The sequence below is a fragment of the Mugil cephalus genome, chromosome 13 (assembly GCF_022458985.1).
Source record: "Mugil cephalus isolate CIBA_MC_2020 chromosome 13, CIBA_Mcephalus_1.1, whole genome shotgun sequence".
NCBI classification, from domain to species: domain Eukaryota; kingdom Metazoa; phylum Chordata; class Actinopteri; order Mugiliformes; family Mugilidae; genus Mugil; species Mugil cephalus.
This window is the reverse complement of record NC_061782.1, coordinates 14,234,836-14,261,374: the sequence shown is the minus strand read 5'-3', so window position 1 is coordinate 14,261,374 and position 26,539 is coordinate 14,234,836. Positions and strand designations below refer to the sequence as shown.

Below are 26,539 nucleotides of genomic sequence, written 5' to 3'. Positions count from 1 at the left end.
AACATATGCCGGGACCCATACAAAAATAACCCTAATTCCCATTCATTCTAACCTATACATAATGGTAAATATTTCATTCAGAATATTTTGTCTACAAGACTTTCCAGACCTAATGCTACTGAGAACTGAAATGCTACCTGATGCAATCACAGTGTTCCTAATTCTGTTTTCCCCTGTTAAATTTATGCTCAACCTGATGACTACTAACTTTGTTGTGTACACTGCCAAGATGCCAAAATTGCCTTATATTTACCTAGCCACCCGAAACTCATAAGATTTCTTTTTGTGTCCTTGCACGTTTACCCAGTAAAATAGCATTTTAGTTTAACTCTTCTAAGGCATATAGGTATTTCATCCATTTCTACTTGCATTGACAGGAGAAGTTCTGAAGGTTCCACTACACGTTCTCAAGGCCATACCTTGTTCTACCTCCAGTTTCCTGAGGTGAGACTTAGCCGCAGACATATGCACATGCAATGCAACCGTAATCTATTTTGCTCTCATTAAAGCCCAGTAAATATCACGTAATGCTGTTCAAGTTGCCCCCCAGTCCTGTCCTGAAAGACATTTTAACACATTATTTATATGATGACTCCATGTGAGTCTTTCATCAAATAACATCCCAAGAAATGGAACCACACTCACTTGATAAAGTATCTGATCATACAATTTTAATGATAATGCTTCCTACCAAAACAAAATACAAACATCTGTCTTGGGAAAAGATCATAGATTGGTATCCTAGCAACAATGTCAAAAAGCAGTTTATTGCCGTGCAACCGTGCAGCAGGAGGTAAATAAAAAATCTAATCTAATCTAAAAGTGCATCCTTAATTACATAGTGTTTCCACATAATAAGTGAATGAACACAAAATATGAATCATCTGTATTTGCTAAATTTATTAAAATCATATTCTTCCTTTTTTTTGTTTTGTTTCTTTAAGAGAGATTATTTGGATCTGGTATACAAAGAGACACAGGTAATACTGACAGTGCAAAAATACAAAAAAATTAAAATAAAATAAAAAAAGACTTTCCTGAATTATAATGGGTGTATCAGTCTGCTAAGTAATCAGTAGAGAAAGTAAATGCGTATATCTGAGGGACAGTGTCAGGACTGTAGATTCTTCTTCTTAGGAGAAAGGCTTCACAATCTTCATTGAGATGTAATTCTGTAGATAGGAGAAAAGATGTGATTAAAACGACTACATGAACAAATAATTTGTAAGGCCATATGTGCACATTCACAGTGACTAACAAAATATCACCAAGATTTAAAATATTAACTTAGAATAGTTTCAGAAATAATAAAATAAAGACATTATCAGGCAACTGAGTGTTCTTACGGGTAGGGAGTACAACAGAATCCCAAGGAACAGGAGAACCAGCAGAAGAAGAATCGTGACAATGAAAATGCACTTGAATCTGCGCCACACAATGAACTTCATGGTTTTGCAAGGATTTGTAAACCAGAAGAAGGACGTGTCAGGGCGGCTGTTGAAGAAACACAGACAAAAAAGTTTACATCATGAAAAATTATGTGGGAAAAAAAAAGAAATGCAGAGTTTGATTTTAGAGTGCCACGTTCATACTTGGGTGGCTCCAGTTTTGGATTCATGTTGGGCTCGTCTCTGCCTTTCCCAGCAGGCCTCTCCTCCACCTCTTTCTCCTCCACTATTTCCAGTGTCATCTCAACTTTCCCCTGTGAGATTTTGAAACACAGTCTTTAACAGCATCCAAGACAAAAAACAAAAACAAAAAAACACAACTTCACTAAAGACTGTACTGAGGGCATGAACATACACCAAGCACATGTTTCCCATTCTGCTCAGTGGCGCACGGCCACCAGCCTCGCACAGACTTCTGGGAGAAGAGTGAGTTAGGTGTAGGTTTTTTGGAAGAGCTGGATGCCGCCATCCCTGGCAGCATCTTCAGGCTGCACTTTTCTGGGGTCTTAGCAGGGGGGATCAGATTGAGCAGGTCCAGCTCAACTGAACCTGCGGCAGACATATGCATAGAAATGCACGTGTTAGTACATACATTTTCATCTTTCATTTGTCCGGCCATGGCAGAAATTGAAATAAATAACAATACTATTTTACCTAAGTAGTCATCCATGGAGAATTTGTCATTGTCCCATATCTGGATGATCAGTTTTGGAGGAGTCCTAAATTCAGTTTTGTCCAGATTCCAAAAGTGTTCCTGTAAAAAGACCAAAAAAGCTTTTACCTACCGTTATAAAATCACAAACAAAACTGATAACGTTATTAGTGGGTTTTGCTTTAAGCTTTGTTCTTAATCCATGGCTTCACTCACTTTCCTCGAGACAACACACAACTGCTCCGCTGGCAGGTAGTCAAACCCAAAGACGAACCTCCAGTTGAAATTGCCATCTCCATCCAGGGACCTGTAGTGGACGTCAGTTTTCTGCTTGTTATCCTCCATTCCCGGCATCCAGCTACAACATTGAAACGTTTCAAACAGATTAGGCATGCGTGAGTGCAACAAGTGAAGAATGTCAGAGTGTGGTAAGAGACGGGTCGTGTAATGCACCCTTTGACATAGATGTCACTCATGTTTTCTCCGGTGATGCTTGTCTCATCCAAAGTGACGTCAGTTGTGTTCCAGATGATGGCCCGCAAGACGTACCTGTTTCAAATATACCATTTAGAAGTGGGAAAAATATCAATAAGGCAATATATCGCCATATTTTTTTTTACGATACAATATCGTTTTTAAAAGAGGAAGAAAAGGCATGTTTTGGGCCTCCACAACCACTTTTTCTCTACAAGTGCAATAAATTGTCCACTGAATTATCACTGTCATCTGATGTACACATATACAACTTGTATTTTAAGCTGCACTTAAAATTTCTTAGTGAACTATGTAGAATATTGCAATATATCACAATATCATAATGTGTGTATCGCGATACGTATCGCAAAGTCCTTGCCAATACATTGTTTCACGTTTGAACATTATCATTTTGTTTCTTACTTCTTGGCTTTGCGTGGAGTGATATGACACGGAGGACCAGGTGTGCCATGGCTCTTGGGGAAAATGTCAACCCACATTTGAATTTTTCCCTGCATTTGTGGAAAACGAAAGTTATTACACGGCAGCATGAAAATGTCAATTGTAAAGGTTCAATACCTTGTAACGGTATTAAAAAGGTATTGCTGTAGTTTAAACCTGAGACAGATTTGGTTGGTGGGAGCTGCACAGGGTTCTGGTCTCCACATGCTCTGGTACCAGTCCCTGATCCCTGAGAACGTGCAGACACAGCCTCTCTCTGGCTGGCCCCAAGTGCTGGTGGATCACACTGTTTCCCTCTGCAACAGACCACAAAAGTCAAAGGAGGGAGGAATAGACACTGTGACAGAAAACAACAGCAGATGCAAGACAAACTAGGGAGATAGAAGATATATGTAGCTATGATACTAATAATAAGATAACATGGCATTGGGAAAGGCTGTACCAAACTCCTGCAGGTTGTATTGTTTTCCCGAGAAAAAGAGTGAGCTGCCATCTCTCTCGATGCGTGGAAGAGGGACGCCCTTCACTTTGGCCAAATTCTCCAGGATCTGAGATGGCTTCAGCTGATCTCTCCACTGATTTATCCCTGACCTGCAAGAAAATTGGACAATAATCAATAGGTTTAGAAATTAAGATACCAAAAGGAGCATGCGTTACAGGTAGCAGTTCTGCAGATTTGATTTTCTAGTCACACAAGTAAATACTTACACACAGTAAGTCTGTGGCAGTCCACAGGAGGACCTAAAGCGGGACAGGAGTCTGTTCTCCAAATCAATCACGGTCTCACCCACTTTTTCATCTCTGCTCAGTAAGTCGTAGTCATACACTGCAATCTTCAGATCCTTGTCATGAGGCATGAAGCACGACAGCTCAAACATCCTTGAGATTAATAGGAGAGATGACGGAACATAATTGTTGGTGCTTTTTTTGTCTGGAGGGGTTTAAATAACTTAAACCAATGAAAAAAACACCATCTCACCTTCCAAACTCTGGATTGAGGGTGTTTGGTTTGTAGTTGTCTCTGTCATCCAGTGTTTTCCTCCCTACTGTAATTTTAATGTAAGGGTCACACTGAAAAGAGAACGCAGAAAAACTAAATCATGCGGACAGGATCTAAATTTCAAAATTATGTGCATTTTCTTCTTAACTAGATATTGTGAAAAGAGTTTGATTAGTCGCATTGTTAAATAAAACACACCATGCCGTTTGTATCCTTAGGCTGCAGGTCAATACAGCGCACGACATATATTCTGATCAGGCACTCCTGTGGTCCACTCTCAGGGAGCTCTCTGAACTGGCGAGGTGGAGCTGGCCTCCCTGGGTCATCAGGCAGTGGGTAAATCTTGAATGAACCCTGTACACAAACAAAGAGAAAAGCCTCATTAGTTATATGATAGGTTAATTATATTCACACCCATCTCGAAGTACATTATAAAATTGGAAATGGTACATAGAAGCATTTGTTTCACTACAGCTTGTTTCACACTACTGGTTTATTTAAACTATTTATTTCCTCAATCAATTTTATCCACATAATGTTGAGTGGAAATTTAAGATTTAAACTATAATTTAAACTTTAGGGACATATGTAATGTAGATAAAGCACATGTCTTCCTAAACCAACATCTGAAGATGTTAATTGCTCTTCATTAATTATCCACCAGAGGGCAGACACACGCTACAAAAAGTAGCTCCAACTTTGTCCTTTGCCATAGCACCAGTGCCATGAAATCCTGCACACTTCTTCACCTTGAACTCTCCCACCACTGAGGGGTCATCTTCGTCGTCTTCAGTCTTCCCTCGCTGAAGTTTGAAAGTGCTGCAGAAATCAGTCAGTCCCTGGAACTCTTCAACCTGTTCTAATTCAGATTTATACACCTAAAAAAAAACAAAAAAAAAACACAAAGTGCATGGCATAACAAGCGTGGAGGACTCAGTTTTATTATGTGCTTTGTATGTATGACAGCTCAGAACATTTGTCTCAAACCAATGTTCTTTTTTTTTTTCTCCGAAGTGACTCTCGAATCTTTCTAAACGTCTGTTCTTGGAACACACCTTGTTTTTTGTTTTGGGAACTGTAAAAATGTACCACCCGGTCTCAATCCTGTCTGGCACAGTTATCTCACGGTCTGTGTAATATGAACGTGGATTACATCAGTTCTTAAAACATGTCGTTACCTGCAATGTGTCGTATCCCTTTGATCGGTAAGGCCCACACTTTCTGTGCTCTCCGATGGAGGCGTAGAACTTACTCCACCAGTCCACTGCCTCCTCTTCCTACACAGTGGAAAACAAAACAAACTTAGTATTTTTGGAGACGGTACCAGCTACGTGTCAGGAGAGTCTGTGAGAGCAGGACATCTCACCTTTTCTGCTTGAGCCTGTAAAGTGGGAAGCAAAGAACGAATACTTGTAAATAAAAAGCGGGGGCAAAAACTCTTGTACATTTATGAATAGTTTTTATTTACCTCAGCGTTCATGATGGGCCTCTCATCAATGTCTATGACAGCATCTCCTTGGGCAGCTGCTATCATTGCCACTGCAAAGTTAATGGAGACGCACATGAGAAATCATCACTCAGCGTATGCGGTTGAGGGTATATACCTGTATATAGGTCCCTGTTTATGCATGGTTACCTGTAGCAGACATGCATACTTCATTGTTAAGACGATATGGGTCACAGCGGAACTCCTCCAGACAGTCAATGGTGCACTGTCCCACTACAGGTTTCCTACCGAAGGGTCTGTGGTCGATTACCTTCAGCACGATGGGTGGGGTGTACATCTCCTCTTTGGGAAGAAGCTACACGGGCGGCAGCGAGAGATTTAAGGATGTCTTTAAAATATCAAACAATCAAAGGTACTTTTTTTTTTTCAATATGATATTTTCTCTTTGAGGGTAGGTACCACTTTCAGTAGCAGCACAGATCCGGGGAAGTTGGGATTCTTTTTGAAGTGTTTGATTACAGCCGTCTGAACGATCTCACCGCCGCATTCCACTACCAGACTGGGGGAGGACACTGTGGCCAGCTGGTAGGTCTTCATGTTCCTCAAGCCCCAAGTCAAAACCTGGGAATCAAGAGAAAAAAAAAAACATTAACATGAAGAGAACCAAGGAGGTTAAGAGTCCATAAGGGGAGAGGTGATAGAGTGAGAAATGTCAGCAGAAAACTTGGGATGGGCTGAACACGTCTGATCATGCAATGTGTTTGAGATCATTTTATACTGGCTGCAAGAGGAGCTGAATGGCTTGATTGTGTACCTCAATGGCAGTGAGCTGCACCACGGGCCTAATTCCTTGAGGAACCATGAACAGATTCTCCCCCCGTCGAGAAGGCAGCAGAGGCATATCTGCATCATTGGCCTGCGGAGCAATCACAGAACCGCCTCCTTTAACAAACGTCATTATGTCAAGTCGCAGTGTGTTTACTGCCTTTTAGTGTCAGCTGCACCTTGTCCTTCAGTATGAGCTCAGCAGCTAACAGCACCTCTCCTGCAATGCGGCCCTTCTTGGTGACTGGGAACCACAGCAGCTTCGGAGTGACGGCCACACTGGGCTTCAGTTTTACCACAGGTGGGCATGTGCAGCGACCCATGGGCTCATCCTTACCCTAGTGATTAAAGGAGAACAGCACACAAAGAAGAAAAGCATCACTGTATTCATATGTTGTTGTTTTTTCTGATGAAGTTATTTTTACATGATCTGATTAGAGGTTTAGCAGATTAAGTGCATTACACACCACTTGATCACTGTCATACAGCTCCAAGACTACATCAGGAGGGTTGTGAGCTATGGTCTGTGGGTCTCCATAGATTTCAATGTCCTCAAAGATGAGAGTCTGATCCCATGTGGGATTCACCGTGGTCCTTATGACTTCTGTGGTCTTGCTCAGGTGCAGAAATGACACATGGGCGTATGGATCTGAAAGGGATTTTATTATTGGCATGTTTCTGATGAAACTGTGTGTCACTATTTCATATGGTTGATTGTGTTTGTCTCCTCATAGTGAGCTGTTGTTTTCACCTGAGAAGCTGTCTTTGTCCATGGCACAGAGGTTTCTCGCCTGATAAACGTACACTCTCAGGTGGTAAATGTAAGACCCTGAAGGGAGATCACATTTATGAAAATGCGAAGCGACACCGGTAATAAGGCAGATTAACTTCACAGCTCATAAGTTATCTGGACTTAGACGTGGTCAGGATGTTGTGTATAAAGAGCAGGAATTCGTTTTATCTGGCCCAGCTACTTACGGCTGAAGTGGCAGGAAACGGTGGGTGTGTTGGCACCAAATAGTTTGGCTGCATCCTTTTTGCTGGCCTTCTCGTCAACATCAACCCCCTGTTGGTAAAACACAAGCCAGGGTGCTGAACAGAACAGTTTTGAGCAAAAGTGAAGAAAATTTAAAGCAAAGGATGCGGCATTGAAACAAACTTCCTGAGTTGCTTGCCAACATTTGAAAGGATCAGGCACATGCCAGGGAGAATAATGAAAGGATATGACTCATACTGAATAAAGTTGCCATGACAACTGCCTTGTTTGGGCATATTTAGCAACATTCCTTTTTTTTAAATATTTAGCTAAGACTCACTAATGCCCCTTCCAGTCTGAAAATGGCAGAGGCCCCGATGCAGTCCGATGGGATCATCTTTCTCCTCCAGCGGCGACGGCGGAACGTGTCAGAAGATCGCTCCTTTCTGTGGAAGTTCCAGCCAATCAGGGAAGAGTATTCCCAGCCTTCCCCTGTTTCTCTTCTCTGTAAAAGAGACATGTGCATAAAAAAATGAATGAGGGACTGTATTCACAGCATGAACCTTATCTCATCTCTTTCTCATCTACTGCTTCACCTCGGTGACAACTGTTTTGTCAGATGTTTTCTTCCTCGGTCTAACGAGCCTCATCCTGCGGTGGACGTGGTACATCTTCTCTGCTGCGACCCAAGATTTGGGTTTATCGTCGGGGGGAATGGTGACGCCGTATTCCCAACCTAGAGTTAGAGACACGCATACGCGCAGACATGACTACAGCCAAAGTAAAAGGGAACATTGAACACTTGTATTTCTTATTTCGGTTGTGATGGTCGTTCATGGTACCTCTCTCATCTACAGCCCTGTTGATGTCAGACTTCCAGTCATCCTCCCAGGTCCATCCAGGCGGACATTCAAACTCTCCTGGGCTCTGAGCCTTCTCTCCATTCTACACAACACACACTTTGCTATTCGTTTATGCAGCATTTGTAGTGTTACGTTTGTTTGTTTTTTTTCCTTTTAGTTCTGTGGCAATAAACACACAATTATATACTTTAATTACTGAACACCTAAACCAGATTTCCGGACACATGGGGCTCTGTTTTAGCTCTGTTTTTGTTCTCCACCACCAACTCCAAACAGATACATCTGGATATTCATCTGTTGTACTTTTACTCCTTAGCCATTAACTTTATCTGTTACTTATTTGAAGCTAGACAGGTGTATTTTTTTTTTTAATCCAAAACATCTGTCTGCTACATTTGGATGAATTCAAAAAAGCGCGCTACGCTCATTTACATGAATACATCGCAGCTGTCTTAAGTACACCATAGCTCATAAGAAATTGATAACATTGAAAACAATCAGGCAGAACAAACAGGTTTTGTCCTGTTATCTTCACCCACGTATTTCACGTGGTGTCCTAAAAGTGAATTGTGTGAAAATCTGCGCCTATGATAGTGTGCTGTGGGCGAGAGCAGTACCACGTCTGTGTAGTGCTCCGTGGCAGGTTTCCACTCCCCGCCAGGGAAACGTGTTTCATTCTGAAAGACTTCATCCGTGAACTCTGTGTGGCCTGCATCAGCTTCTGTCAACAGACTGTAGAAAAGACAGCACACTGGTTAATGAGGGGCACGGTGAGTCAGGCACAAGCTATGTAGGACCACCGGACGGTAAACAGCTCAGGAAGGATAGACTTTGGAGGCTTAAGATTATTTATATGAACCCTTGTGGGAGAATGTGGACTCTTGAGTACTGGGAATTGCAGAGAAAATGCATTTCCTGTGACTGTGCTCAGGGTATTTTTCTGTGTTATGGCTGGTACCGTCAAGAATACCAAACAAGCTGTACCACCACCACCAACAAAAACAGATCAGATTGCTTCTCAGTGTAAAACCAACCTAGTCTAAGTTATCTAAGCAAATGTACAGCCCAAATAGTAGGAAGAAGCACAATGATTTAAACTTAGGACGTAAATAAACAAAGACAGCGGCAAGAACAGTTAAATAACTATGGAAACAAAATGTGTCTAATTCCCACAGTAAATGAAGACATGTAGAGAAGTCCCAAGAAGAGTGAGGGAGTCTATGACTTACAAGGGTCAAAAGAGGGAGGAAGCTTGTGTTTACACATATTTCAAGAATGCTATGTAGCATAAGACATTGAATCAATCTCAAACTGAAAGACTGAAATTGCATGTGCAAATGGTGCACACAAGTGGTATGATGTCTTACTGTAGTATTTAGTTTTATTATAGAGGGATAACAGTATCCATTCATTACATTCATGTAATGCACAGCCTGTCATGTGTTGTCCCTTAGTTAGAGGATGATGAAATACGAACTGAATTCTCAAACACGTTCCACAGCACAGCATAGGTGCACTTGAAGCTACGCGCTCCTGTGTGATAGGTGTCTTACACCTACCATCGTTCGGGGTCCACAAACCAGTCTCCCTCCCATTCCCATCCACGTGGCGGCAGAAAGCGCTCCTGCTTGAGTTTCACTTTTCCTGTCACATCTGAGAACTTATGGCGACCCACCAGGCCGGTGGTTCCCCACTTCCCAAACACCTGAGCCTGGTTCTCATACTGTGAAGAAAGAGCAGCAGCACTTTATGCAATACTGTGTAAAATCACAAATCATAACTACATATGCATATTTTCTATCAGTGATATTTGGGGTAGATGCCGTACCATTTCAGCATACACGCTGAAGTTTCCCTCTGAGAAGGTGTTGAACTTCTTCTCATGGGTTGAGAGGCCGAGCCACATGTTGACCCTCAGCTGAACGGGGATCTTCATGCCTTTGTCTTTGTCCATGGGGTACTGACAAAAAAAAAAGCTTTTAAAGAAACATTCCACATCGTAGTGAGTCTCTTATCATACGTTGACTTGTACCTGCATGAAGATGGTCTGGGTCTTTCCACAGTGTTTGCCACGGGCCTGTTCGCTGAAGTTAGAGTACAGGATCTCGTTGGCTGGGACTCGGGCGTAAGCCACCCGCTTCTCTCCTCTCAACATCCATATGATCACATCCGGCATGCTGTTCTGAGGCTGAGGGTGAAGTTTCAGTTACAAAGTAAGTCTCCACACATTATTACACATATATCTTTGGTTTTTCTCAACTTTATTCACTGACCTCTTCTGCCAGCTGCTTGATTCTGTCCAACCAGTCTTCAATGTCACAAACCGTAGCCTTTACTTCCATGGCCTCTTCTCTCATGCGACTGGCCATTTGTTTCATTTTATCCACGGCAGCGTCACGTAGATTTTTTATTTGAAGATCCAAGGCTGTAAGATTTGGTTGACCCTCCAGTGCTGGAAGCTTGAGACTGTTAAAACAAAAACTGGATTAAATCAAGAGATTTCCCCTGCAAATGTACTCCACCTAACACCAACAAATAACTGTTAGCTCAAAATAATACAGCATTATGTGATGCGAGCCACGGGTTTAGTGGCCTGTCTTACCTCTCAAGGTCCTCAATCATGTGGTTTATGAGTTTGACCCAAATCTCTGTGAGACATGTTTCAGACACCTTGGCTGTGATGGCGGTTTTTAATGAAGTCAGATTGGACTCCTGAAATACATCACAGAAACGGGTGAGAGGAGAACATGCAGGACAGTGTTGTGCTAAAGTGTTACCACGAGCTATTCTCACCAGTCTCTCAGCGATGAACAGGAGGACATTGACGGAGTCCAGGCGGTGGCTGATGTCTTCCCAGTAAGAAGTGAGAATCACTACAGGCTTAGTGTCAGCCCACGGCAGGTAATAGTAGTGATTACCTGCAGAGTAAACAGTGCACACAGTGCATTACATGAATTTAGCATTATTTTAAACACATGTTGGGGAGTTGACGACAGGCTAACAGATGGTTAACAGATTAAGCAAAATAAAATAAAAAATGCCCAGACAATTATATAATATTTAAAAGCATATAGTTTCAATGGATAAATTATTATATCAAATATTAGGATAAAAAATATATATAATTTATAGATTTGTTAACCAGATACTTTTTATGTTGCCGTAAAAAGTGAGTCATGGTTCAAAAGAAGAAATACAGAAGAAAAAAGTTTTGAATTGGTGCAGACTTTTTTTTATTTTTTTGAGTGTCGTACCATCAAACACAGCAAAGCTGTACTGGGTGGTGGAAGCCAGGGGCTTGCAGGTGGAGTCCAGCTTGTTCCCATAGTTACCAATGCTGACCTCAAACTGGATTGGCTCACCCGGCTCCTGGAGCATGCACGCACTGTGGAACACAGCGCACAGGGAGTACTTCCTCCTCCGCTGGTATTTCTGCACACAATTATAAAAAAAAAAGGATGTGGCAAGTGTATTGTTTTTTTTTTTGTTTTTTTTTTTTACTTTTACTTTTTACTTTCTCTATGATCTGATGCTTCCTTTGCAAACTGAACTACTCATTTCATTCTGACGGTAAGCTCAGACCAACATTATAAACACATTGCCAAGGTACAACATTTGACAAATTAGACCATTACAGCAGGGTTACAGTACCTGTGCCACCAGGATATCATCACCGGAGAGCTCATCCACGTTCCTGTCAACCTTTCCGTCCAACTGGGTGGCTAGTTCAACGAGGACCCTCCCCCTGTATGCGACCCCTTCTCCCTGGAAACATCCAAATGCAAAAATCCTCATGTATACACACTCATGAAGGTGAAATATCACATTTTTATACTGAATAGTTTGACTTACCTTCCCAAAGTTGAGCTCATCATATGGGTCAGGCAGTCCAGTGAATTCTCTGGGGCTACCATACAGGTTGACGTAACAAGGTCCAAAGGCTGGGAGAAAACCAACCTCTGATGCAGCTGGGCTCACTGCAACACACACAGGCATTGTATTTAAAAATATAAACCAAGCTTTTTATGAATGTTAACGACCCATGACTGTAGAGAAAAAAAGATGCTTCTAAGCTATAAAGTGACTCATCTTTTTAAATGTAAAAGACAATAAAACATGCAGATGACCAGTTTGTACATACTTTCAGAGACCGTGGAGCAATTTTCAGGCCGTGTGTCTGTTGCAAATGGAAAAAAAAAAACATCTACAGTATTAGAAATCCAACATTGCAATACAAAGATTCGAACTACTGACGAGGAGAATCATTATAAAAAAAAGAAAACGATTACATGTTGATTACCTTCAATCTCTCCACCAGAGGAAGACATCTTGCTCAGATTCAGAAACGTTGTTCCAATGGCGTCATTCCTGGTCAGACGATCCCTGCCAAGAGCAAACCGGAATTTCAGATATTGGTCGTGGTATTGTCACTTGCTGTGCAGAGGTCTGTGAGTGAACATCGGCTCTTACCAGTCATACATGGTCAGCTTGATGCGTTCACACATGGATGGGAACTAAAGAGGTGGAAATAGTTTGCATTGAAGGTTGAAGTGTTTTTGAAATGTGAATCAAGCTCGTTGGATGCCTTATACGTATGTATGTGTACATGTCTTACTTTGACTTGGAGATTGATGAGTTGATTCCACTCTGGATTGGCATTTTTCTCAATTATTTTGGTGCACAGCTAAAAAACAAACGCATAATTAAATATTAACTATATTAACACAAAAATACTGTTTCCCTTTTAATCTGACTTGGAGTACCTTCTTCCCAGCAAAGCTGACTTCCAAATATGGATCAACCAGATTTTTCCTGTCTCCATCTCCTCCAAAGACCTGCTTCACCGTCTGAACAAAGGCATCATCCACTGCAGCACAAAGTTGTTACTAAGACTAAAGTTTTTTTTGAAGGAATTTAACCAGACCAGACTGTGAGGGGTGCACTTACTCTGCGGCATGTCCTCAGCACGGTAAACTTTAAGGGTCAGAGTGGCCCATCGCATTGTGACACCAGCTGGCACCAGTAGATTACTCTCTATGTCGTCATGCTCCTCACTTGAGTCTCTTCTCTCACTCTGGTGGAGAGAATCAGAATCAGGATGCTTTTATTGTCATTGTGTGTTGACATATAACGGAATTACGACCACTCTCGTAAGACAAGAGTTCAAACAGTAACAGTAACATAAATCCACCTTCTTTCCGCAAGATCATTTGAAAAGAGGAGAGAGGCTTTGATGGTCCTTTCATCATTCCTAAAGAGAGTATTTGACGGTAAGGCAGAAGGTGATCCTACCGGTGGGTCGTCTCCAGTGCCGACAATAAATATGCTGACTTTCAGGTAACCTCTGGCCCCCGAGTTGGAGTCATCAGGATCGCTCAGGAGCAGCCACTTCCTCATGATGGCATGACCTGGATATCATATAATAACATACTCAACATAGATACCAAACAGAGTGTAAGAGGGGATCTTCAGTAACCACAACATGTCTGTTCTTCATGGATATACTGACCAGGTTCGTCGTAGATGTAGCCGACGTCCAGCTTAAAGCGCAAAGAAAATTTGGGTTAAAAAAACGTTGAACAAAAGTCACTATTGCAACTCTCTGAATCCTGAAATAAACTGAGCAACCATTTGAACATGGATTACCTTGAACTCTCCGATTAGACTGTCAGCTCTGAGAGAATAGGAGTCGTAAACCTGTCAAGAAAAAGAAAGCATACAAAGGTATTTATTAGAATTTAATAAGACATGAAGCGCACTCTTTTTTATTTTTTTATTTCTGTCATTTCTGAGCCCAATACGCACCCGAAGACTGATGCTCTCATCAAACAGCTCTGAGGGGAGCATGTTAACGTTGTAGAAAAACATCTGAGGGACAGGAGAGAAAGTCAAAAATAAATCAGCATTTCTGTGTTCACAGTACAGGGTATGGAATACATTTTAATGTCACTGTAGCACATCACAGAATATTTCTCTGTTCTTTTTTTTTCTGAGAACTTACTGCACGCTTTGGAAAAAGCTGAGACAAGGGGAAATGCATGTGAGAGGAACTGGGCAGAAGAGAAAGCAGAGAGTTTTGTCTTCAACCTCCAAAGAAGGCAACTCAAGCTGTCACATCATCACTGCTGATAGAAAAACGAAGCTTAAGGGGATTATTTGTCAAAGGAAGGAAGACAGAATGTTAATAAAGCAAGCAAGTTAACAGCCAATGATGAGTAACCACATTTGTTTTTTTTTGGTGCAGTGAACTTGTTACCTCATTAAAGAATGGGTTGTTTCCTCTTCTAATTCTAGTCCTGTGGGTCTGTTCGCATACATTCACCTTAACCACCGGCTTTATGTTGTTGCCAGGCATCTGCCGAGCCTCGATGACCCGAACACGAATCTGGACATTGCAAACAAAAATGAGGCGGCTGATCAAACAGTCATTACCATTTAAAAGATTTACAAATAACAGCTCAACCTGTTCAAATACATTTGTGGAAACTGGAAAATGTGTTAAGTCATTGGTCCTGGTGTAAGTCCAAAACGTGCTGACATATGAGGATGGGGACAAAGTTATGATTAAATGTCTATTTCCTGGTACAGCCTAGAGTTTCTATTCACACTGGTGAAGTCTGCTGTGACTCAATTCACAACATGAATTCTGTCCTAAATTGGTGTTTGCTATTATGCGGGCATACTGCAGAGTAAGATGGATTAAAAGTCAGACAATACCTGGAAGTCCTGAGGCTTATTGGCCAGGGCTCTGTGTCTCTTACGACTGACACGGACTGGCTTATGACCGGGTTTCCCAGGCTGGTTTGGTGAAACAGGAACTCCCGGACCTCCACCCTGGTCTCCCCCGTCCATGTCTGCCTCCCCTTCATCACCCTCCTCGCCGCCTGTTTTGGAGCAATCCACAAACATCATCATCATCAAAATCAATCATCATCAAAATCTGTCAGTTTCACTTTTATCCAGAGTGGAAAGGCAGCAAACAAAATGGACAAAAAACAACATGGCAGACATCTTATCTTTAGAAAATATGTAAAAAATGTGCTCAGAGGACTCTAGGTGAAATGTCAAAATTTGTCCCCATTGTGTTGTTTTAACACTCTTTTATCGCAAAAACAGCAGCCAGTAAGTATATTGCACAACATAAAATTCAACAGTCTCCTTTTCTGTACCAAAGTTGTTCAAAGTGTTCCATTTTGTGTGATTGTGATTGTATACATTATTTATGGACGGATATTCATTTGTTTGTTCTCATAAACAAAAATTATGGATATTTAAAAATGAGAAAGTAAAGTGACTTTTTTTTCTTCTTTCTTTTCTTTCTGTGTTAATGGAAAAAGGCGAGTTGACCTCTTACCAGCGTCTACCTGCGACATGTCTCCATCAGATGGGTCGTTCAGGTCTGGAGCGGTGTTGGGAGGTGGCTCGTACCCAATGAGCAGATTAATGGTCGCCTGAAAAAGGATGAGTTTTTAGATTTGGCTAGCATTACCAGATTCATATGTCTAATGGAATATAAAATACGTCAAAGGTTCAACATGTTTATCAAGACAAATTTGCAATTTTAAACGTTTAACAGTGCATGGAATCGATTAAGGATCATGAATTCACCCCGACAGGCTGCTGCTTCTCATTGACCAAGGGCACATTCTTGGATGGGAGGGACCTCACGTGACCGCCGGCCAAGTCTCTTAATGAGATCTTTGCAGAGCCAATGAATCTGAAAAGCAATAACATAAAGATCTGTTTGGTGAAAATGAATTTAGTCATACATCAATGAATGGGCCTCTGCTTCTGAAAAAAATCCAATGACCTTGTTTGAGGAGGTAGAGGGTGACTCCACGGTCTGTTTACCGTTACCACATACTGGGAGTGACAGTGTTTGACACCAGTAACCATTGGTTGCTGTGATTGAATGAGAGTTTCCACTTCTCTATTTCACTTCTCCACGTACGGTAGTATTATGACAAACCAGGCAACGACACCTACATTGTTACTTTGTCTAACAAACAGAAGTCATGTGATTAATGTGATTAATAACCACAAAGGTTTGCAACACAGTGGGCATTTTCTAATATCATACTGAAACTGAGCTTCCTGATTAACTGCAAATGGATGGCGTAAGACTAGATACCCTCTTGAATGCAGGTTTCCTATTACAAAATCCACTCCGGGGGACTGATTTTGGCAAAAAGAGACATTTATTAAACCAGATCGATCCTATTGAGATACAAAGAACTATTTTCCAAGGGAAGCCTGGCCAAGACAGCATCCTAGGAAAGTTTCGACAATTAAGACCAGACAGAAACTCACACAACACAAATAAAATACATGGGAGATAAAAAAAAAAAAAACAGGACTAAGACTCGGAGTTTACATAAAAACAAGAGCAAGTACAAAAAATAGTTCCTCCAAGGTCTTTCACATGGGTTTTCAAAGATCCAAGGGTGATTAGTCCCTTTAGTTTAGTTTAGTTTAGTTTGGATTTTCCAAGACCAGAAGTTATATTTTTAGCTCCATGGTCCAGCTGGTTACAACGAAGGGGAAAAAAGCATACGAGGGAAAACTAGAAAGATGGAACTCATTAACATGTACCACAGGCATGTGCGGCATCCCTTTTACCCACTTACAGGGTGGACCAGTATGAAGGCAAAGAAAGAGGCCGAAGAAGTTGCAGTCTAGAGTAAACAGATTGAGAACGAGACTATTCAGCTTCAGGCTCAGACTGTTTTCTTCTCACATTTTCAGTGTCGATCATCACTTGACTGCACAGAGTTTTAAAATTGTGGATTAGAAACAGTGGTAAACCTTTCTGTGAAGGTTGTATTTATAATGCCCTATGAATAACAGTAAATAGGCCAACAGCCCAACAGTAGCCACAAAGTGACCTAATTATTGAAATTTGTAAAATGCCCAATTTCCCACACACGTAATGTCTCATTAGGCTGCTTTAAACCTTCTGTATTGATTTAGAAAAAAAAATGTGATCTGTTTATTTGTTTTCAATCAAACCTTTCTGCATAAAAGCAAACCCAGCTAGAGCACAAAAGATTTGCCTCTGTTCTTCTTGTAGTTGCTGTCAAACCATCTCCTGACCTTTGACCCCGAATCACCTCACCAACCCAAAGGCACTTTTAAAAGCCACATCTCTATCTTTCTATCCATCTGTCTGTCTATCTGTCCGTCTGTGTGTGTGTGTGTGTGTGTGTCTGTCTGTCTGTCTTAATATTTTGTCTTTATTACTGTCTTGTAGTGTGTCTGTCAGTGTGTAACAATGCAGGGAGGCTGCATGGCAGACCTTTAAAGTGGACGTTTGGCAGCATCAGGGCAACACCTGAAAGTTATAGAGTGGCAGTACTGGCTTGCTAGAAATCATGGGTCACACATGCTTGAGAAAATACAATGTACATGAGGCTGAGTAGGTATATTTTTAATTAGGGGAAAGTTGGGTGTTTTACAAATTTCAATAATTAGGTCGCTTGGTGGCTACTGTTGGGCTGTTGGCCTATTTACTGTTATAGGTTTTATGCCTGCATCACATCATGTGCAAGACTGGCATGCATGTGGAAAATTTTATAATGACACAAGATAGATTTCAGTGGCACTGTGAGTTTTGTTCCAATGTTAACCACCACGACATAGTATAGGACCACGCTGTGCCACTTTTGTGGCCTGTTTCATGTGTTTCATGTGTTTGTGTAATGTGCTCAGAGCATTGATAATCATTCTGATTATGTGTGTTGGTTTAAATGAAAATAAAGTGAACTAAATACATTCCTTTTGTCTTTACTGTCCAGGCTCTCATTTCATTGTGCCTCAGATTTGTTTATAATAATCTTATATCTATTTATAACAACACCTCATTTGCACTACTTTACCTAAAGCTCACAAATAACACCTATGATATTAACATAGTCATTTATAATATTGCGCATAAGGGGTAAAGATGCCAGACTCAGTACCTAGTTCATTGCACCTTTTAATTACTCATAGTAACTTATATCTGTTAATAATAGTGTCATATTCTTGCCACTTTACTTAGAGCTGACAAATATCACTTATGATATTGCGTAGCTGTTTATAACTGTGTGCTGTACGGAGATGTATACATTATTATAACTTTATGGACACCTTATTAAATATTATGAGTGCATTCATAGGGCATTATAAATACAACCTTCACAGAAAGTGTTACCGAAACAGTGTATGAGGAGGTCATCTGGTACGGTTGTATACTCTCCAGATTATGTGATCATGCATAACGAAATCAAAAACTGCCGTATTGCTCGACTTCAAAGCTGCAAACTAACACATAACTTCTAAACAAAGATAATGAAATACAAAACAAAGCTTCGCCAAAGGAACTGAGCAGTCAACACTGCCAGCTGAGGAGCCAGATATGGCTTATCTCAAATGCACCACAAACGACTTTTTGGCCCCTTTCCTTGGATTTCCTGGGTTGTCGACGTGGGTGATAGTTGGCAACAAACGTGTCCAGCGTCACCTTCATACTCTCATTTCTGGCTGAGCTTCTTCTATTCACTACAGATGTGCCTATGACAAACCAGCGCACGCTCTCTTATTCACCCCTCTCGTGCAGTGCTCATGGAAAAACATGGAGGGCACTCGTGGCGGAGGCAGACACCCCTCCACCCTCACTCCTTTCTCTAATAGCTGCCTCAGAATGATTTATATCGTACGCCGTCGCTGGACTCAGTGGAAATGTTATTGCAAGGTCCACATTCTTGTCTGCAGTACAGAAAGACAAAGGGACTCGCAGTGTTTTGTAAGTGTGCGCCAACAAAAGGAGTAATAAATAACATACAGTATATGCCTGGTAAATTTTGAGTTTCCGAAAGGGGAAATGGACTGGAGGAGGATTTTTTTTTTTTTTTTCCTTTTAAGGTAACATTCCTCATAAAACCTGCAGCACTATCGGAGACAAAGCACGTTCTTTACTCATACAGCAAGTCTTAACATGGCCACGGTGAGTCCTGTAGATATACCGCCAGCATAGTTGCAACATCATATTATACTCCCTTAGGAAAACATCTGAATCACTACGTTGATCCTGCAGAATAGGAGCTTTAGAACCGGCCGTTGGTGCGCAATTGCTACGACACAGGCAAAGATTTTAATCACAGCTCTGCCTGCTCAAAAGGGTTTCCCTTACCCGCACATCTTGGCATAACATGTTTTGGGGGGAGGGGGATTGAGGGAAGTGGTTGACTCAGAGGGCCTCCTCCACAAAGGCTGACTTATGTTTAAGTGATCAGTAATTTGTCACACAGTGACAGAGTGAGGGCGTGTTTTAATTTGCTCCACATCTTTCAGCATTAACATGACATGGGTTCAGACAAAGGACTTTTTTTTTTGTTGGCAGTATACATATGGCTAAGTAACACAAGTACACCGCGTCATGCGTAAACATCCACACACATACTTGTCTTTTCCGATCGTTTCATAGTCTTTTACAACCACGCTGATGAATGAAGACGCATCCAGAGAAGAGCCTTTCAGATCAAATTCAAGCACCTGCAATTAGAAGGAAGGGGCAGTTTCAATCAGTCGAGCATATACTGACTATACATATACTGTTTTTTTCCAGAAAGGGGCTAAGCACACAGCCATAAAGTGGTTATAACTAAGTTATAAGCAAGTAATCTTTATCATAGTAAACAGTCATCACTTACTTCATTCCAAACCGGATTCAGTTCATTGTCAATTGCTTTGGTTTTCTTCTTTTCGCCTGTAAGCACAATGAAAGTAAATTACATTCACTGAAAATAATCAAGCCTCTTCCATCCAAAACTAAATTACTGCGTCAGCAATTTTACAATCCGTTGCATAGGGCGACCTAAGGTAAATTATTTTCATTTTCTTTTTTAAAGTTTTAATAATACCAATAAATAAAACAAAGTTTAAGCCTTGCGGCCAAATATTTCAGTTCTTTGCAGACAGCGGACTACTCTGACCTTATAAGGATGTGCTCTTTGTTTATGAATCACTGCCAAAATATTCAGCTTTGGGGAATAGATGCATAAATTGCCACCGTAAAACCGTAAAACCGATTTGCAAAATGACAAAGAATATTACAAATGAATAGAAACTGAAACCCTGTATGCATGAAGAGTCTGCTCGAGAAAATACTTAACAGGGCAAACAAGAGTTCCTGGAGAAGAGGGGAAAAAAACAGTAATGATAGCAGCAATGTGCATTTCTCACCTCTGAAGACAACACCAACTATTGGATCCGGGTTTCCAAGTTTCTTTTTGGGGATCCCATATGCGGACTCAACATTGACCCGCAGCATGTTGATAAAGTCCAATGTTTAATCAATGTAAAGTCATAGTCCGCAGAGGGAGTCCTCTCATACAGGGAACTGAAAGGCACAGATGTAAAGAGGTGGGGACAAGGGCAGCCTCAATCGTGAGTCACATCTGGCAGACAGAGGACTGAGGTGGTATTAGTCAAGGGATAGATAAAGGTCACATTTAAAATAGTCACGTTCCTATATGCTCCGTGATCATAATTCTTTCTGATTTACTTCAGTTCAGTTCAGTGAGGTTGATTTATTCAGAACTGTGCGGCAGAACAGCGTGTGTGCACGCCGCTCATTTATAGCACTACAGCGCCATCTAGTGGCGACAGAGACAACGCTCTCCCATTTAAGGCAATTTATTTTATTAATTTAAAAAATATTACACATAACGGTATTTAGTTTCATTTTCTTTTAAGGAAGGTAGTAAACATTGATAAGACAAAAAAAACTTCAATAAATAGAAATAATTAAAACGTTGCTCCAGGGTCAATACGGTTGTCGAACGTTTTCGCGCTTAACTCCTGTAACATAATATATTTTTGTTTGTTAAAACTAAAATACACATTAACTATAGCAGCACAGAGATCTACGAGTTGAAGGCGCGACAAAGGTAACACACTACGAATTAGCTTCTCCAAATGAAGGATTAATAACTTAAATTTATGAAATTTAGTACATTTTAAATTCAACGGTCATATTTCAATAAGGTAACGGTAGCTTAGCAGTAGTGGTAGCTAGCTAACGGTAGATACGTTTTAGCCTATTTAAAATTGGTTAGCTGACTTAGTTATCGTTGTTATTGGCAAGCAAAACAACTGCAAAGTATGACTGACAGTAAAAATGTCTTTGGTGATAATAAATATTTAAACTTTAAAATAATAATAATAGGTTTAGGTCCAGCATCGAGTGCAGTTTAAACCTTCACTGTAGAAAGGCGTTCGGGATAGTTAGCTTAGCTTGTTAGCATTAGCTGACAGACAAGGGATTGTCAAGTTAATTAAAAACGATAAATACAAATAATATGATGTTGCCAAGTCTCACTTCTTGCTCGATGTAATTGGTGTTCTGGAGCTTTCGGTCATTTTACATGGCCTTCGTCAGCTAGTTGAGTTTGTCCAATTATATTTAAAAAAAAAAAAAAAATTTATTATCTAAAGCATATTTTATGGTCATATATTGTTGGTATCTGCGTGTGTTTATTGAGATTTAACCTAATAAATCTAAAAAGCACGTCAGTAGCCTAATTGTTGTTAATGAAGTGAGCAGCTTTACTGTTTTATTTCTGTTGCTGTGTTCACAACATGTCAACAACTGAATAGAAATAAACACGAATCCATTGAGAATGTTTATTTTTGACAGGGTTTGATCTGAAATATTTTGAGTTTTTTTGTGTGTGTGACAGTCCCGTTGTGGTGTTTGTGATCAAGTCACAGAGATGGCAGCCTCCAAATACAAGGCTTCCCTCAAGAAAAAGCTCCTCTCAGAGCATAATATGTTTGTCAGCTCTCTGAGGAAAGAGAATGTCTATCTGAAGAAGAGTCTGGCTGAGCTGTCGCGCCAACATTCACAGCATAATAAGCTGGTAGAGGTAACTCCAGTTAAATGATCTGAGATTTGCTTTTGGTAGCAATGCAACATGAGTCGACAGGCTATGGTCTACTGCCACCTGTGAGAACAAAACTTTGCTTTTTGTACTTCTGTTTGCAGAGATTTCTCTCTCTTGAAAGCAAGAGGCTTCAGAGCTGTCAGCATCTTACAGCTAAAGATGAGAAAACTGCTTTGCTATTAGAGCAGCTGTATATAAAAGAAGGGAACCCGACAGAGAAAGTGAGTATGATGAATAAGAGAATTGTGTCAAGGATTTACAAAAGAATTAGATGAAATTAAACACACTTCTCAGAGTGTTATAGTAGCTGTGGGTGTCTGGAGAGTAGTTGCAGTAATGTTATTGTAAATGTTTTCTGATATCAATCAAATTTCGACCCAACCACAAGTCTGCAATGTCTTCTGTGATGAAGTGTGTTGATTTGCTGCTTAGACCCCTCTCCTTTCTGTTTTAGTCCACTAGATGGCAGCAGTTGTTTGTGAGTCACGGTTTTCTCTTACATCTTCATGATCTGTCCATCAAAACACCACTGCCAGGAAAAATGTTGTTCCCCTCCTCATGCAGAGACATCACAGTGACATTGCAAATTCTGGCACCCAGCTTTCTCTTTTCATTGTAGAAATAAAATTTGAAGTCATTTTTTCCTGATTATTTTCAAACGTGTAATGCTGAACTGTATTTTCCGTTATCTGATAGGACTTAACATCAGATGAACAGGCTTTCACCAACGATGTAGATGTGGCAGAGCTTCAAAACAACCTCAGAGATGTAAGTGTCTTCTTGGTGATATAGTTGAAAAAGATATCTATGTCTAGACGCGTGCAAGATATGTGCCTGTGTACAGTATACATGTCTGGCTTAGTGTTTGTACTTTGGAGCCACCCCTCATGGCCCAACTCTCTTTCTGTCTGTCTTTGTTATGTGCCTTTCGTTCTTTTATTGAATCCCCCAAGGCCTTGGAAAAGAACAGACTGTGGCTGGAGTATGACCAGGAGCGAGAGGCCTATGTAAGGGCCATTCTGGGCAGAATGTTGTGGCTGGAGAACCAGCTGAACGAAGCCAATCAGGCCCACTCACAGCAGCACAATGAGGCCCATTCAGATGGTGAGGGGCAGTGGGCAGCGGACACTGATCGCTGGTGCAACAAGGGGCAACAGACTGTCACAACAAGATTTCTAAGATATGAAGACAGCCCCATAGTAGCCGCCTGTGGCAGAATATTTGGCTGCACTTTAAAAGTCTGGTGCACCCCTGTGTAAAGCTCTCTTTCTTTGCATGTTAATTTTTTTGTCTTTTGTCATCACAGAGAAGGAGAAAATATTTCAGATTCAAGAACACTATGAACAACTTTTACAGAAAGCCAAAGATGAGCTGGAGGTGCTGAGGGAGCAAACTAACATTGCCCAACAAAACCTGATAATGACTGAAAACTGGTACGTCCGCTCCAAAAGACAAAGAGCAACAAGCAGGTACAGGGGTACTAAAAATGATACTGCTGAGACGTGACATTTACAGTAAAGAAACAGTTGGCTGTGCTGGTTCTTGTAAAGTTAAGCTACTTGATGTTACCTCTGGAGACGTTTCCTCTGGGTTTTGACCTTTGACCTCTCTTGAAATGACTGTAAATCTCCATGGTCTAAAAAAAATCAAGAGTGCATACATTGGATTTTGAACAGTGGTGGTAACACAGATTTGTATTAGTGAACAACACAGATGGCTTTACATTAGGTGACTGATGTAAGTTTTCTCTGTCAAATTAAATTGAGAACAGTGTGGCCGGCATGTGAGCATGGAGGGGAGGTTTTGGGAGGGCAGGAAGGAAGAGATGTGTCCACAACTGGTATAGGATGAAGTGCAAATGCATCTGAAAAGTGAAGCAATAATCATATCTGCAGCTTCACTGAGTACAGCCAGAATTGCAAGGTACACTGAGCTGCCGCAGCTGTGCTCACAGCTGTTAGCTGTGTAGTGTTGTAGCTCGCCATTTTGAAAGAAGTAATGAGCAATTAATGAAAACGGCCACATGATCTGTGTGAGCGTTTTCTTAAACTGTTAGTGTATTGTATTGCGGCGGACGAGCCGAACAACTGCTACAGTTAAGAAATGCAAATGTTGAGGGGGAATGCTATCCTCCATAAATTTCCACTTGTCATGGAAAATGTTCTTCAGTTTAGTGACTGTGGTCAGCCGCTTGACAGAAATGTTGTTGTGTAGGTACAAGGAAAGGGAGATGGAAGTGGAGGAGCTCAGGCAACAGCTGAGCACTGAAAGAATGAGTAGAAATAGTGCACGGGACGACCAGCATTGCCCTGGGGTTCAAGAGCAACAGCAGAGTGACGAGGCCAAAGACCTCCATGGCATGCTGGTTGAGGAGAAGAGGAGATCAGCTAACTTTGAGCTGCAGGTACGTCTCAATTAAACCACGTCACACCATCCAGTACGATGGATATTAACTGCGCCGTCATCATTTGAGAGGAAAACGCCTCCAGAAAATAACAATGATTCTACTCTCTTCTCAGGCAAATATGTTTCAGAGGTTTATGCTAAATCGTCACCACACAGACCAGGAAGAGATTGCAGATCTGAAGCGACAGGTATGTTGCTTGACCTCCACTTACTTCAGTGAATCCTAAGTACTAACTATAAATTTAGGGATGTTGTTCTTAGTTGTGGTCCAGATTAATAACACTATACAATGGATTGGCAGCTTGTTTTTTTTGTCTGTCCTTCTGTGATATTCCAAGCCAGACTCATCCATTGCAACAGACATACCATGCTCTCTTACCGCTGTGCCTTTCATCTAAAGCCAATGGGACATGCTTTTTATATTGGTTTCATTGCAATGGCAACTTTTTAAATTTTAGATCAGGATTTCTTCACAAGACCTTGAGGATGAGAGGCACGATTGCTCGTATTTAAAGAAGCAAATGATCAGAGTCCTGAAGAAGCTGCAAAAAACAAAAGACCATGTGAGAAAAGAGTCAAAGGTTGGCATGAATAGAGCAAAGGACATGCTTAGTAGTTACTGTTTGTGATGAAACTTGAAGCTGCATTGTTTTGTTTTTTATTCTCTTTTTTTTTTTTTTTTTTTTTTTACACTTTAAGCAACATTAACAATCATTTATAGTTGTGTTCCTTCTCTGTTTATGTTTCCTGGTTGCTGCTTTGACCTTTTCACTAAACGTGGCTTCCTGCTTGAAACAATACTTGAAAGAGCAGAACTGCATGCTGGAAAAACAAAACACTTATCCAAAATAGGTTAAACGGGTCCTTATAATCAAGAGGAACTGCACAGTCACATGATAATCCTAATTGGGCTTTTGTTGCTATAATATATTTATGTATAAATGCAGCTTTAAGTTAAGCTGGCTGGTTAAGAATTATGACTGTACTGGAAAAGATTTTTTCTTGGAGACTTCAGCGTAACTGATGGATGAATACTGTTTATACTAGAGTGAGCAGCAGGACCCCAGCTCATGCGAAGGGATGCACCCTCCCTCCCAGTTCTCCAGAGAGATTTCGACATCCTCTCCTCGCAGCAGCGTGCTGAATGAAAGCTTCCTGGAGTGCCCCAGCTGCCAGGCCAAGTATCCAGCCAATGACTACAGAAAATTGATCAACCACCTAGAAACTTGTCTTGACTGAGCCAAGAACCTGTTATGTTAAAACCCTCTGTTTTTCTATTCATAATGTGTGACTACACATGCAAGTTCCCTGAATAAACTACAGTGTTGGGTCGCCAAACATGTGCTTGTTGAGCTTTAATACCCAAAGCTTTGTTTAGACATGCTGCGTAGCATGGAGTTAAACACAGATGCAGCTTAAATTGTAACAATAAGCATATCTGCAGCTTCACTTGTTACAGCCAGACTGGGCTGCTGAGCTGTGCTTTTCTTAAGCAGGTAGTGTATCATATTGCAATGGACTAGTTTAACAACTGTTACTAATAAGAAAGGGGGAATGCCACTCTGCTTAATCTCTTCCTTGCACAGTGATTTGTCCTGAAAAATCCTTTGAAATTAAAACATAAATTTGAAAGTCAAGAATAAACATCATAGTTTACCAGAACACATTTGTGTAGGGCTATTTAGCAGACGTTAGCATGCTCACAGTGTGATTTTAGATGGCATTCAAAAACATTTCATTCAATTCAATTCAATTCAGTTTTTTTTTTTTTTTTACAAAAAAACGACTTCCGGAAAGCTGGAGCCAGAGCAAGCCTGAGGGCAACGGTGGCAAGGAAGGGAGGGACCCATCTACTGAAGGCCAGGTAGAGATAGAGAAGATAGAGAGTAAAGAAGAGCAGAAACATAAACAAACTTCTGTCTTAGATACATATATCGAGGTGAAGGAAACACATAGAATCTAATAATACTAGCTATAGCTGAAGGTCTTATGTGAGTTTGAGAGCACAAGATTGTCAGTTGTTCATCCAGGTAGGAGTGGACAGCTGCAAGCCTGAAGACT

The 26,539-nt window shown here is 40.9% G+C and overlaps 2 protein-coding genes across 5 annotated transcripts; one reads left to right on the top strand and one right to left on the bottom strand.

Moving 5' to 3' along the window:
- Positions 1-649: 649 nt before the first annotated feature.
- Positions 650-20,573, bottom strand: myofl (myoferlin like). The gene is made up of 54 exons (XM_047602500.1): positions 20,370-20,573; positions 19,838-19,893; positions 19,588-19,679; positions 15,756-15,864; positions 15,502-15,598; positions 14,865-15,031; positions 14,404-14,532; positions 13,953-14,015; positions 13,794-13,844; positions 13,657-13,687; positions 13,440-13,555; positions 13,095-13,221; positions 12,911-13,014; positions 12,763-12,831; positions 12,618-12,661; positions 12,448-12,530; positions 12,289-12,324; positions 12,000-12,124; positions 11,799-11,912; positions 11,402-11,579; positions 10,941-11,065; positions 10,750-10,859; positions 10,421-10,613; positions 10,180-10,335; positions 9,976-10,107; positions 9,707-9,870; positions 8,765-8,879; positions 8,127-8,229; positions 7,881-8,020; positions 7,625-7,789; positions 7,287-7,374; positions 7,060-7,137; positions 6,776-6,957; positions 6,488-6,646; positions 6,298-6,399; positions 5,943-6,104; positions 5,673-5,838; positions 5,505-5,575; positions 5,403-5,417; positions 5,215-5,313; positions 4,786-4,914; positions 4,235-4,390; positions 4,016-4,107; positions 3,745-3,915; positions 3,479-3,627; positions 3,193-3,332; positions 2,998-3,086; positions 2,554-2,649; positions 2,317-2,458; positions 2,103-2,202; positions 1,804-1,997; positions 1,593-1,702; positions 1,347-1,494; positions 650-1,172 (listed from the first exon to the last, which is right to left on the bottom strand). Exons 1-54 carry the CDS (start codon positions 20,455-20,457, stop codon positions 1,134-1,136), a joined length of 6,159 nt encoding a protein of 2,052 aa, XP_047458456.1. The 5' UTR covers positions 20,458-20,573; the 3' UTR covers positions 650-1,133.
- A 327-nt stretch (positions 20,574-20,900) lies between these two features.
- On the top strand, positions 20,901-25,816 carry LOC125018533 (centrosomal protein of 55 kDa-like). Of its 4 annotated transcripts, none has more exons than XM_047602509.1 (11): positions 20,901-21,076; positions 21,869-22,054; positions 22,174-22,293; positions 22,527-22,550; positions 22,769-22,840; positions 23,026-23,176; positions 23,379-23,505; positions 24,287-24,476; positions 24,592-24,666; positions 24,937-25,041; positions 25,526-25,816. In XM_047602509.1, exons 2-11 carry the CDS (start codon positions 21,902-21,904, stop codon positions 25,715-25,717), a joined length of 1,209 nt encoding a protein of 402 aa, XP_047458465.1. In that variant the 5' UTR covers positions 20,901-21,076; positions 21,869-21,901; the 3' UTR covers positions 25,718-25,816. The 4 variants fall into 4 exon arrangements, with proteins under 4 accessions (XP_047458465.1, XP_047458464.1, XP_047458463.1 ...); XM_047602508.1 differs by having other exon boundaries at positions 20,903-21,076; positions 21,894-22,054; positions 24,937-25,059; XM_047602507.1 differs by having other exon boundaries at positions 20,903-21,076; positions 24,937-25,059.
- The last annotated feature ends 723 nt before the right edge of the window (positions 25,817-26,539 follow it).

Coding starts and splice junctions, on each gene's coding strand:
- myofl (XM_047602500.1), bottom strand. CDS start 20,457: ATGCTGCGGGTCAATGTTGAGTCCGCATATGGGATCCCCAAAAAGAAA. Junction 13,688..13,793: donor GTCTAATCGGAGAGTTCAAG/GTAATCCATGTT, acceptor TTGCGCTTTAAG/CTGGACGTCGGCTACATCTA. Junction 5,839..5,942: donor CTGTGCTGCTACTGAAAGTG/GTACCTACCCTC, acceptor CCGCCCGTGTAG/CTTCTTCCCAAAGAGGAGAT.
- LOC125018533 (XM_047602508.1), top strand. CDS start 21,902: ATGGCAGCCTCCAAATACAAGGCTTCCCTCAAGAAAAAGCTCCTCTCA. Junction 22,055..22,173: donor AGCATAATAAGCTGGTAGAG/GTAACTCCAGTT, acceptor TTCTGTTTGCAG/AGATTTCTCTCTCTTGAAAG. Junction 24,667..24,936: donor TTGCAGATCTGAAGCGACAG/GTATGTTGCTTG, acceptor TTTAAATTTTAG/ATCAGGATTTCTTCACAAGA.